Below are 13969 nucleotides of genomic sequence, written 5' to 3' on the forward strand. Positions count from 1 at the left end.
CAGTCGTAAGTGTGAAAAATGGTCATAAGTCACTTTTTTCAGTGCCATTGTAACTTTGAATGATCACTAAATGAACTGTTGTAAGTCGTGGACTACCTGTATTACAGTCAAAGATCAGAAGAAAAAAAAAACACTGTAAGTAAAACATAACTATTAGCAATTAGAGAAAGTGGGATTTACATATGGTATAATAGCTTTTCGCAATAAAGACACCACATTGTTCAACAAGTAATGAAAATAAAATAAATCAGAATGCCTTGGCAATTTAGAAAGGAGATGGGAAAATCAATGCAAATTAGACTCCCTTTAGAATTGGCAGGATAAAAACATAAGGAAAGTAATTCCTGTCACACCTGTATTGCAGGACCACCATAATTTAACAAAGGGGAAATTCCTACATTTCCCTTCAAACACTGCTGAACCTAGTGACCTCCTGCATCGGCTCTAGACAGACAGGCCACCCTGACTCATTGAGATGATGGCTATATAAATTAGCTAAAACAAAAAACAAAATACATGCAGGGAAGCTTTTATCATATAGACCTTCCTGGTGTTCTGACCTAGGCTTCCTTTATCTTCTTTGACACGCTGCCAAAGACCTAATTGGCAATTATCTTGGCAAGGCCACATGGAAACACAGAGTTAAAAACGGAGTTTCAAAGTACTGACACCATCCACAACGTTGCTTCCTGCAAAGGCCCACGTGCCTTTGCTCTTCCTTTATGTCTTATGGATGGGGCCAATCATCTCCAAGCCTTACTCCCAAGTCGTCCCTTTTGTCTTAACTGTTCTTGCCTTTTGGCAACTCTGTGTATGAGCGTACTGGGAACAGGCTCCCCCTGTTCCTCTGCCTCTCTGATGTCTGACTCCGGAGGCTCCGGAGTCCGCACATAACTCCCAGATGGCCCTGGCCCCATCTTTATCTCCAACGCAGAGCCCTCATCTGAGCCTTCCCCAGACTCCAGGACTGGCCCAAGTTCCTCCCCAGCCTCCTCACTGTCTGACTCCGCTGCCAGCTCCACAGGCTGCTGGCGGACCACAACACCTGGAGGAAGCAAAAACATATGTATCAAGCTTATCAAGTATGAGAATATGCTTGATTTTTCTTTTCTTCCATTCAATTCTCCATTTCTTGGAGACTTCCTGGAGAGATCTCTGCAGTTTTCTGGCAAGGCTTGTTATAAAGCCTTTGCCATTGACTCCTACCTAGGGCTATGAGAGAGTGACTAGTCCAAGGTTACCCAGCTCGTTTCATGCCCAAGGCAGGACTAAAACTCACATTTGGTCTAGCCTGTTGTCTTAACGGCTAAACCAAACTAGAATTTATTTATTTAGCATGTGGCATCTACAGAGGTTATGCAATCACTGATATACAAATTTAATTTAAATAAAACATCAGCAAATATATGCATATATACACCCACATACATACAAACACACACACACAAACACACAGAGAGTGTGTGAACAATACAATATAGGAGATAAAATATTAAATTAAGATAAAACCATAAAATCACCATAATATGGTGCCATCAAATCGCAGTGAGATAGATGTTATCATTCAATATCTAAGGAAGCTAACCCAACTACTTGCTTTTGGTGTGGCTACAATGAGATCATCCCAGGTGCCTTGAAATTTCTTGAGGAGACATTCTTGAACTATATGTGTAATAGTTTGTTCTGGAGCACCACAGTCATATTACAGGCTCTCGGCTATTCCCCACTTAGTTCTGGCATGGCATGGCATGCTTGTCCTGATTCTGTTCAGGTGGCTCCATATTTTGGAGGGCAACTGTATTCCTGAAAATTGATTTGTTGGATCTGCACGATCTGATTGTGGTTATTAAAAGTCACCCATCTTAATCGCCATTCTTCATCTAGATTCTAAGACTGTGGTATGTTATCCCGAATTGGTTTCGTAGGCTTAAGCTTGGTGAGAGATAAGAGAGTCTAATGTTTTATGTATTTGAATGTTTCTAGGAGTGGGAAGCCATTCTTAATGGAAAATGATTTATTAGTGGTGCCTACATGTTCTCCAAAAGGTTTGTTACTTTAAGACACAGAAGAATAGTTTTCTTCAGCTTGAGTTTCAAACCATTATGCCACACCATAAGCTTCAATCAAATCAATAAAAGCCACAGAAGTTTTTAGGGTTTTTTTGGAAACTGGCTTTGATAAATTAAGCACCAGAATTTGCTTGCAACAGCAGCTTCTCTTAGTGTGAAACCTAGTCTGGAGAAAAGACCCTATGAACATGTTGGGTTATTCTGTTATAAAGTAATCATTTATAGCAAATGCTCAGCAGGGCTATAGAGAGGTAGCTTGCTGGATCATCATGTGGACTATCTTCACAATGGTACACCCCAGGCAACATTCTGTATTAGCAGAGCAGCTAAAAGTCTACACACAGGGTAACCAAACTGGATATTGCATCCATCACAATAAAAAACTACAGAGGCAGCAATTAAACCAGAACAGTGTTTTTAACAACTCATTGACAAAAGATATTGGACCCCAGATCCATATTTTTCAACTAACCATACAAGGCGTAGGTAGAAATAAATGTGAGTACCTAAGCAGACTGGCTATACTGTAGATAATAGGATAGATGTTATAAAACTAGAGATTAATTTGGCTGATGAGGAAAAGATTAAAGCTCAAGGGAAGATCCTAGGGTACACAATTGTAGCTAAAACAGCATCTAATCAGTGGTGGAATTCAGCCAGTTCACACCATTTCGGGAGAACCGGTTGTTAACTTCCTGAGCAGTTTGGCAAACTGGTTGTTGGAAGAAATCATTAGGGTAGAGAACCGGTTGTTAAATTACTTGAATCCCACCACGACATCTAACGTTCATGGCTCCATAATGTATCTCCATTATGACATCAAAAATACAAGATTATTAATTGTACTCAACAATTCAACATTGAAATTACCATTATTGAAATATCAGGAATAATGCTAATGGTGATTTACAAAACCTCCCAATATTAAGTGGCCTAATCCACCACTAAAAGGGACGTGGTGGCTCAGTGACTAAGACACTGAGCTTGTCGATTGAAAGGTCGGCAGTTCAGCGGTTCGAATCCCTAGTGCTGCATAATGGGGTGAGCTCCCGTTACTTGTTCCAGCTTCTGCCAACCTAGCAGTTCGAAAGTAAAAAATGCAAGTAGAAAAATAGGTACCACCTTTGGTGGGAAGGTAACAGTGTTCCATGTGCCTCTGGCGTTTAGTCATGCCAGCTACATGACCACAGAGACGTCTTTGGATAGCGCTGGCTCTTCAGCTTTGAAACAGAGATGAGCACCGTCCCCTAGAGTCGGGAATGGCTAGCACATATGTGCGAGGGAAACCTTTACCTTTACCTTTAATCCACCACTGCAAACCTTGGACCATTAAGGAGTATATGTAGGTGATTTTAATAGTCACCAAACTGACTGGAGATATGACAGCAATAAGGAGAATGGGAAAATATTAACAAACTGGATAGAGCAGGTTGATGCCAAAGATTTGAAAACATTTCAGTCTGGACTGACTGGGAGAGGCTCCACATACATGCTTTCTCAAGAGCAGGGGTATAAGGTCCTGCCTCTCCTTCCTGTTCAAGAAAGCATGGACTCTTGAAACTTTACCATTTCAAAAGGAAACTTTTATTGAAAGGAAGTGAATGCAAGACAAAAGCAAAGTAGGTTCTGAGTTCCCCCCCCCCCAGGCAATTCCGTTAGGATAAAGTAGTTAGAAACCCCTCCTCTCAGTTTGATGTTGAATGAGCCAATCCACAGGTGCGAAGATATTGTGGAAACGGAGTTCCCTCCCCACTTGAATGATAGTATCATGATGGGGATCTGACAAGGGGTGTCAAACTTGTATTTCATTAATGTTCTGCCCCAGCTATGGACCCCAAAGAACGCAGCACACACAAAGTCTGTACAAAACTTAATTTACTAAAATAACTCAGTCTTTTCCAAACAAAGGCTGTTAATAAACTTTCTTAACAGCTTACAAGAAACCAAAGATAAAGTAATCACAATCTTACTATGGTTGGCAGAAAGCCCAGAAGCAATTTGCAGAGAAACCAGACACGAAGGAGAGTGAACTAAAGTTGTTCCCTACAAATTGCTTCAGTCAGCGTTCCTCCTTAAATAGGCTAAGGGAGTGGCCAATTAGCCCCAAGCCTTACTCTCGAGGAGACCTCCTCCTGAGGAGCCACTCCTGCCTTTTGGCAGCTCTGCGTGCCCGTGCATCAAGAAGAGGCTCCTCCTCTTCGTCCTCTTCACTTAAAGGAGCTTCTGGAGGTTCTGAAGGCTCTGGCTGAGTCCCTACCCCTGGCACCACATCTTCTCCAGCCTCCTCATTGTCTGACTTGAGTGCCAGCTGCACAGGCTGCTGGTGCAGCGCCACACCAGCCTCCTTGTTGTCAGAATCAGCTACAATCTGCACAGGCCGCTGACAAACCACAACAATTAAGGGCTGCATCAGGGTCGTGTTTGACTTTGGGGGGGGGGGTGAGTGGAAGTGGGCATGGCCAGGGTGGGCATAGCCAGCTTGACATCCTGCTGCCTTCTGCCAGCAAAATGGAGCTCAGGAGGGCCACATGTGGCTCTCCTGAGCTCCATTTTTACTGGCAGAGGGCTACAGGAGGCCGTCGCAGCCAAAAACAGAGTTCGGGAAGACCATGCGTGGCCAATCCCAAACTCCGTTTTTGCTGGCAGAGGCACCGCGGGCTGGTCCTTTGCTGTTTCCAGGGTGACCCCGTGGGCCAGATCTAAGCACCCCACAGGCCGCATCTGCCTCACGGGCCTTGAGTTTGACACCCCTGCTCTAGACTTTGGTACATTTAAGATGCAACATATATGTGGGACCAGTGGTGGGTTCTACTTACTTTTACTACCGGTTCACATCGCACCCGCGGTTCTGTGCATGCACAGATCACCTATGATGATGTCCAGGTCAGTCCAGATGTCTGCCAATTTTACTACCGGTTCATGCGAATCGATCCAAACTGGGGGCAACCCACTACTGTGTGAGACATTCTGAAGGGCTATTTCTTGGATCCTAGGAAGAAAATAAATACATTTAAGAAGAGTCACAATTTTGAAGCTTATATTTTTGTCCTGCTATACATCACAAGTAGTTTCCTCAAGTCCATATGCGGTAATCAGGCATTGTGAAATGGATAATTTTTTATTTGGTCCTAGCCCTCCTGCTGGTACTTGTACAGCAGGATTCTTGGCAGAAAGAAAAGTAAATAATGCAATCTAAATTACTGTTTTTGGACAGTGTAAAAATAACGTTTGTTTTAATAATAACTCCCAAGGTTTCCTCTTAAAGCCACTGAGGCATGGAACATCTGATCACTTTGTTTAGGCAGGATTCCATTGGCACAATATTTACACATTTCCAATTGGTGTATATTGCTTAATCGTTAAATTTTAATTTATTTTTTCAAGGGCAAAAATAACAAGCAGGTTCCCTGGAGTTGTTGTAAATTGGTGGGATCTTTCCTGTGTTTAATAACCTTTGATACCTTTCAAATCCCTATAGTTAATTGTCTTCATCTGCTTAAATATACAGCTCATCTGATCCTGAATGGTGAAATAAATAGGTCAAAATATATTTTAGAACTAGTGAGATCACCCAGGTTGCTTCCCACTCTGCTCAGTGGTCATTTTGAATTTTCTAAAAATCAATATTTTCATCAGAATTCTAAGCTGAACCAACACTGAAACAAATTTAGAATTCTTTTGAGGAATCTTAAATGATACTGATCTGGTTCTTTGCATCCTTATAATGGAACTTAGATTAAATCTTCTTCTTCCCAAAATGAAAAAAAGATGTATTAGAAATTATCTGTTGTTTTAACTTTTTTTCCCTGGCACTTTGTGTGAACCTGCATATAGCGAAAGTAAATATTATCTGGAAGGATAAAAGATGTGGAAATCTATATTAAATACTGTTGGGGATAAACAAGATTTGGCTCTGTAAACCGCTTAGAGAGCACTGTGAAGTGGTATATAAGTCTTAAGTGCTATTGTTAGTGCTAATAATACATTTGGCCTACTATTAAATAATTGCTTTCATTATTTTGCTGTACAATTTCTTGTACTTTTGTATTCACAAAAATGTATCTGGGAAAATTTAGATTGGAAAATGGATAAAAAAATTTCAATACATAATATTGAATATAATATTAACAGCAGCCAGAATCGTTTTTGCGCAGAATTGGAAACAGGCGGATATTCCTTCAGAACCAATGATAATAAGAAAAATATATGAATGTGCAGAAATGGATAGACTGTCTATGGAATTGAAAGAGAGAGAAGAATCTGAGTATTATCAAATTTGGAGTAGATGGTATACCTGGCTTGAGAATAGGAGTAAAATCAATGCATAATATGTATGTATGTATGTATGTATGTATGTATGTATGTATGTATGTATGTATCTATACACACATACACACATAGTAGAATGTATAAGAATTACATAATATTGTTTGTAGATATTATTATAATTTAAACAATGGTATAATATAGGATAGTGAATCATAGAAATGTAATGAGTATATATTTGTGTTTTGTGTTTTAAATGTTGTAAAATTTAATAAATATACATTTTAAAAAAATAAAGATTGCATTTAGCAATGAAAAAAAAAATTAATTGACATGAAGTTCAATTCCACATCTTTAGCCTGATGCCCTTCAAATATGTTAAAATTCCTGCTGAGTCTTCTGAGAGTTGAAATTCAGCATACCTGAAGGGCATCAAGTTTTAGATTGATGCAGCACCTTAGTAAATAAAAATGATGACAGCTCTCTCTCTTTTTCTCTATGCCTTTCCAAAATCTACTGGAAGCCATCCAGTCAAATTCTGAGGGTTTGGAATTGAGAATGACAAATAATTAGCAACCAGGGGTAGGACCGATTTCTGGTATTACCCATGTTTTCCCGAAAATAAGACCCTGTCTTTATATTTTCTTGAACCCCAAAATAAGTGCTTGGCCTTATTTTTGGGGATATCTTATTACTTTGGGGTGCGTGGAGCAAGACGGGGCTCCTCTTACTGTCTCCCTAACCCAGGGATCAGAAACCTGCGGCTCTGGAGCCGCATGTGGCTCTTTCATCCCTGTGCTGTGGCTCCCTATTGCTGGCCAGCTCCACAATTAATAGGGCTTTCGGTTAGGACAGGTAGAGGAAAAAGGATGCCGCACTAGGAGGAGACTCTATGGTGGGAGAACTGGACTTCTGGTCGGCTCCAGAATTGAACAGGGGGCTTCTGGTTAGGATCTTTGTGGCTCTTTGAGGTTACCGACCTCTGCCCTAACCCTAACCAGAGGAAATGATGGGGACCAGCTGCACATACATTTAAATATTTTCAGGGAGGGCTCATTTTCAAGGGGGGGGCTTATTTTAGCGCATGCTCTCAAAAGCCCGATTGGGCTTATTATCAGGGGATGTCTTATTTTAGGGGAAACAGGATATTATTACTCTTCTTTTGAAAAAAAAAATTACAAGGAGGGTCATGAAAATATACCTTCTATCAATACAAATTCAAAATTCATCTGGATGATCTTGAATAAAAGGATGAGATGATAGACAACTGCCTTTCCCAACTTGTTGACTTCCAGGTTTGTTGGGGTCAACCCCCAAGAATCCTCTAGTCAACCGTGTGTGTGTGTGTGTGTGTGTGTGTGTGTGTGTGTGTATGCGATATTTTTGCAATCAGGGTTTTTTCCTATGTTGAAAGATGTTAAAATGGCCATGGTGGGATGAAATCTCTATTCATCGCTTTCAGGCCTGTCAGACATTTTATGTTGTTTCTTCTGAGACTTATGGGAGACTGGGATAGCGCTATTTCGGCCTTCTTGGACCTCTTCAGCCAGACACACCCATATTTTATGACTCCTCCCTGTAGAGGTCAAATATTTATTTCTTTTAATTCATAGGTATAAATGTGTGATATTTTTGCAATCAGGTTTTTTTTTTTACATATATATATATATATATATATATATGTAGGTCTTTGGTTATTTGGGTTTTCTAGCATTGCTCCTAGAAGCACAAAGCCGAGAACACCAGCCTGATGATGACGAATGAGACTTCGTCGAAACGTTGCCAAGACACCTCCAATTTTACGCGGGAGAAAACCCAAATAACCAAAGACCTACATACAAACACCCGCGAAAACCTCAGAAAACAAATATATATATATTTCTGTAGCTATGCTTGCATTTTGGTCTGTGACCGTAAATAAATTTATTATTATTATTAAATATATATATATATTTCTTTGATGGAATGCCACAGACTTATCAGCCGTCCTTGGTATTTTTATATGGTAGAATTTTTACCTCTTAAACTGATGGTAGCAGAGAGAAAGTAATGCCTTTTTTTCCTTTAAAATAAAGCCTTCCTTTAAGCCTATTTTATAAATTGCCTTCGCTAAGTGGGAGGTTGTAGGATTAGTAGATAAAACTGTAATTGTTAATCAGAAATGTATATTAGCCATTTCCCAGTATGTCAATAGAACAGCTGGGAATTAATACCTGGGATGTCATAATGCTGGTTCAGGAATTATTGCTGAACCAACCGGTATTAATAAAATTAACATCTAGCTGCAGAATAAAATTCATTTATGGAAAGAATCTGGCAAGGCTACAAAATGTTGTTATCTTTAATTCGCATACCACATTGGTCTTCGTTAAGCAAACTATATAATTTGCTGTGCTGGCAAATAAGATATAATTCATGTCCCTTTTTCATCTGTCTTCAAACTGTTTTTTTCCCATTTATCTCAGTATGGTTTGCAACCTTAAGAATAGCAGTCAAAACCCTTGGGGAGTTGCTCAAGGAGCCAGTTACCACATAGAGCTTCTTGAGGAAAGTGTCTTTTGTGAATCCCAACATGAGCAGCTTGATTTGCAGTTCCAGTCTACTAACACATAGTTATAAAAAGTTATCCAGCATTTAGAAATGTATTTTTGAGAGAATAAATCTTCCTTCAGTTGAAATAACCAAAGCCACAAATGAATAGGACCACCTTCCCTCTTTCTATTTCTTTCCCCCCTTCATTCCATTGTAGAGTCAGAACTCTTTTCTTCCTTCACTCCCCATCCTCCCTCCCTCCACTTGCCTCCCTCCCTCTTACTTATCTTCCTATCTTTCTTCCTCCACTCTCCTTTCTTCCACTTATCTCCTTCCTTCCTTCCTTCTTTATTTTCCTTCCTTCCTTATCTTCCTTCCTTATCTTCCTTCCTTCCTTCCTTATCTTCCTTCGTTATCTTCCTTCCTTCCTTCCTTATCTTCCTCCCTTCTCTCCTTCCCTCCTTTCCCTCCCTCCTTTCCCTCCCTCCTTCCTTCCTTATCTTCCTTCCTTCCCTCCCTCCCTCCTTTCCTTCCTTCCTTCCTTCCTTCCTTCCTTCCTTCCTTCCTTCCTTCCTTCCTCTTCCTGAAAGAGCAATGTGAAATTAATCCGAGGCATGAGTTACCGTCTGTTTCAAAGAACAAGAAACATTATTTTGGGTAAGGCATATCTCCCCAATGTATGCCTGAGCATGTATCCTTCTCTGCCCTTGTGCAAATATTTTACACTGCACACAGTGTTGAGCTGAAGCTGTAGCACATTTGACAAGCTGTAGCAAATCATTAGAAGGCAGCCAGTTCTTATTATCCATTGGGTAATGCAGTATATGTTGACAGTAATGATGATGGTTTGGGATAAAATAAAATATGGAGCAATTATAGTAAAAGAAGCTCATGATTGTTTACTGCATCTCTGAACAGATACTGACTTGCTCTTCCACAAGCTCTTTGTGGTGTGAACTATTTCTCAGATACGTTGCATTCCAAGGCACGTAAAATCATACTATTTTCCTTTGGGCTGGAATATTTGTAGTTCCTAAACAAAGGATTAATTAATGATGTATGAATTGCTGTGATTTATAATCCTGCTGCTTAGACATAGCTCTAGCAGAATTTCAGATTCAGAAACTCTGTTCCCCAGTTTCTGTAGGCATTTCATTCTTAGCTGTCCTCTGGTTGGTCTCAGCAATGATCTCAGTGGCTAAGACGCTGAACTTGTTGATTGAAAGATTGGCAGTTCAGCGGTTCGAATCCCTAGTGCCACATAACGAGGTGAGCTCCTATTATTTGTCCCAGCTTCTGCCAACCTAGCAGTTCGAAAGCATGTTAAAAAAAATGCAAGTAGAAAAATAGGGACCACCTTTGGTGGAAAGGTAACAGCGTTCTGTGCGCCTTTGGCGTTGAGTCATGCTGGCACATGACCATGGAGAGATCTTTGGACAGCGCTGGCTCTTCAGCTTTGAAACGGTGATGAGCACTGTCCCCTAGAGTCAGGGACGACTAGCACATATGTGCGAGGGGAACCTTTACCTTTTAAACATTCATTTATTAGTTGCATATGCCATGGAATCTCAAGGCACTCCCAACATTTTACCATAATAAAAATAACATATAACAACTGCATAAAAAAATAAAATAAAACTTTCATGATAAATTGTATGTTAAATTTTGCAAAACCAATAAGCACGATCAGTGTCATCCAATGTCATTTTTAACCACTCTCCAGAAGAGTCTCATTTTCACCCAGTATGTTTAATTGGGGTGGAACCTGTCTACTTTTCAGACTTTCATTTTACCTGGATGCAGTGATGATGTTATCCATTTAGTCATATCCAGCTCTTGGCAATTCTATGGGCCAGGCCTCTCCACATCTTCTGATCTTGCTCTGTTTGTTTGAGTTTTTCTATGCTCTGGCTGGTGTCAGCTTTGATGGTGTAGAGCCATCGTGTTCTTTCACGTCTTGGTTTCTTTTTACTGCTAATTCTTCCCAACATAATTGCTTTCTTCAAGTGAATTCCCTCACATGGCATATCCAAAATAAGTGAGACTATCTGCAGGATGAAACTAGGACTCCACATCAGGGGTGGCCTTTGAAGATCATTTTGAAAATGCAGGCGGTGCAAAACTCAAAGTCAATGCATTGATTGGTCTTGTTGCCATAAGACCATCGTACTTGTATTGCTTTCCAATAGGTTTCTGAATGCAGTTATGTCTTCATACAAGCTACATTCACAAACAAGTTTTGTTAAGTAATTGTGGTAGCTAGATTTACACATGATACTTGCCACACTAAAATTAAGCATGAACCTACAAACTGCCGTAAGTCCAGCCCAGCCCAGCCCAGCCCAAGAATGTCATAGAACTGTGATGGTGAACCTATGTTATGCGTGCTGGAAGTGGCACGCAGAGCCATTTTTCCAGGCACGCGAGCCATCACCCGTTGCTCTTCCGGGTTCCAGCACGCCAGGCAGTTGGTCTTCACATGCGCCGAAGTGCTGGAAACTGAAAGAGCAGCTGCCCAGTGCACATGCGTGCTCCGGGAAGATAATCTTCCAGTTTCCGGCACATACATGTGCACCGGCCAGCTGGTCTTCACACACACCTGTGCATCAGAAACCAGAAGACCAGGTGGCTGGTGCACATGTGCATGCGCATGCCGGAAACCAGAAGATCATCTTCCTGATGCGCACATGCACACCGGGGGTGGCTGCTCTTCCTCTTTCTGGCACGTGCATGCACACCGGCCACCTGGTCTTTGTGCATGCATGTGCGCCAGAAACCAGAAGACCGAGTGGCCGGTGTACATGTGCACTTCGGAAACCAGAAGATCATCTTCCCAGCGCACAAATGCGCACTGGGCAGCTGTTCTTCCGGTTTCTGGCACTCAGTGATGAAAAGGTTCGCCAACACTGTCATAGAACAATCCAGCCAAAATTCAGTTCTTTATTTGCTCACACCCAAAATACAGAATTTTGCCAGACTAAAACCGACGTTATTCTCACCGTAATGGATATACCCTGAGAGATTGTAGATTGTGGTTATCCTGATTCCCTTCCTCTGTCTCCTGTCCAGCACAGGACTATGCTGCCTCTTATCTCGTCCACTCCTTGGAATGTTCTCCCTCCTTCCTGGGGAACTGCCACTTCAGTGTAGTCCTTCCTACCAGCTCTCCCTCCATGGGCACCAGCCATCACATCCTTATAGCTTAATCTCTAGCACTGAGAATGTTACCTAGTTAGGATAATGAAACATCTGCAAGAAAACAAGCCAGCTCAGAGAGCACCAAGAGCCCCTTGTAGCTCAATGCTTGGTATGAATGAGGTTAGGTTCCTTGTTTTCTGTAGTTGAAGCTATTGTATGGATCCACAGGAAAGTGATAATCTGAATTGTGTTCCATTAGGAAATTCCTGTTGTGACACTCTCCCTTTGATTTCTTCCAGGCTCACGGGTTTCCAGCTGCCTCCTCCCATTGTGAGTACTGGAGTGGTGCTGTCCTTGTGGCTTGTAAGTGACTATGCTGTCAGTGCTCAAGGATTTCAGGCAACCTATGAAGGTGGGTTTGCTTTTGGTGAACTTCTGATATTCATACGCTGTGCTTCTATAAAGGGAATTTTCTGGTAAAGTAAAAGTAAAAGCTCTTCCAAATAGAGTTGGACATGGTGATTTCATGGATACAACAGCATAGTTTTCTTGGCCGCATTCAGGAAATAATTTTACATTTCTTTTCTTTTGGGAAGTTTGTTCAAGCCTGGGAAATTCTTGCATCTAGATGAAATTCTTTCATCTAATACTAATCAGGCCTGACCCTGCTTAGCTTAGAACCGGGGTCCCCAAACTTGGCAGCTTTAAGACTTGTGGACTTCAACTCCCAGAATTCTTCTACTAATCTTGCAAATCTGCTACTAATCTTGCAAATCTGAATGTACCTCTCTCCTCCCTTACTTTTACTCTCCAAAAACTAAGAAAGGTCCCTTCTCAGACATTTTCTCCACCTCCATCCCTCCTTTTTGTTTATCCATTGTCTATGCTGTGGTTTTTCTTCCTGTTTCCCAAGGTCATTCCTACCTACTATTGTAGAATGATGGCAAGGGTTGCTGGACATTGTTGTCCCTCTTGGTGTAGGTACCATGGAGCCTTTGACTCCAGCAATTTGATTCTGGGAGAGAATTCTGGGAGTTGAAGTCCACAAGTCTTAAAGCTGCCAAGTTTGAAGACCTCTGGCTTAGAAGATCAGCCAGTTGTGGTTTCCAAAGAATTTTCATGCTGTAGAACAGATCATACATCTCAGGACAATTATTTTTTAAAATAACCCTCCATGTGATAAATGTTGGGTTAGCAACTTTCTGCTACGTGTTTGCAATTAAGGTCTGAAATCAAGTGATTTTAAACTTGTATCTTTAAAGTAAACATTTACTGAGTTAAACTATGCTAACTTTTTGGTTTGGAGCCAGAGTAACAGAATGGCCTCATATATTGATGAGTTTGGCATTGTGGATGAGTAGTAACTGCAAAAGAATGGGTTCCTTCAGTTGCAATATTACAACTCTTGGGTATACAATTGGATTTTATTGAGTTTTAATTGTTATCGCTCATATAATTGTTTCTTTTTTAAGCAAACAAAAGAACCACCCCACTCTTAGTAGATTGGATAATTATCTTCAATACAGTTAAAATTACTAAGATTATATTGGGCTTGCTTTCAGACAAATTCATCCTCATTGCTTGACCCTCACTTGGTAGTCCATCTTTTTTCAATCCTGGCTAGACATTTTGTTGATTCTGTCAGATATTGTTGGTGGCTCCACCCCCAGTACAATGAAGGAGGCAAGTTTGGAGAAGTCTATTTCTCCCACAGGTCTACCTGGAAATAATTCAAGGAGGTTCTGTTTAATTTCCCAGTAAGGCCCACTGTGACAACACTCCAGGATAGGGTATTGTGGGGAATTAAAATGTCAACTTGCTCCTGTCCTCACCAGGTAAGGCTTTAAGAACACAAGAAAAGTACCCATACTACCCAAAAACTCATCATATGTTGGTCATGCCTCCATCGGAAAGATTTAGCAATGAAAAGATTGGGAACAGACTGAAACTGAACAAGCTGCACA

General features: G+C 40.9%; 1 protein-coding gene across 2 annotated transcripts in view; it reads left to right on the plus strand.

Moving 5' to 3' along the window:
* Positions 1-13969, plus strand: part of CSMD2 (CUB and Sushi multiple domains 2) — an 822245-nt gene that overhangs the window by 117182 nt on the left and 691094 nt on the right. For both annotated transcript variants that reach the window (XM_034413370.3, XM_034413371.3), the window contains exon 3: positions 12305-12417. In XM_034413370.3, the coding sequence (XP_034269261.2) occupies positions 12305-12417 (113 nt within the window). The remainder of the gene's footprint in view (positions 1-12304; positions 12418-13969) is intronic.

This window comes from Pantherophis guttatus, chromosome 10 (genome assembly GCF_059756535.1).
Source record: "Pantherophis guttatus breed Tessera chromosome 10, ASM5975653v1, whole genome shotgun sequence".
NCBI classification, from domain to species: Eukaryota; Metazoa; Chordata; class Lepidosauria; order Squamata; family Colubridae; genus Pantherophis; species Pantherophis guttatus.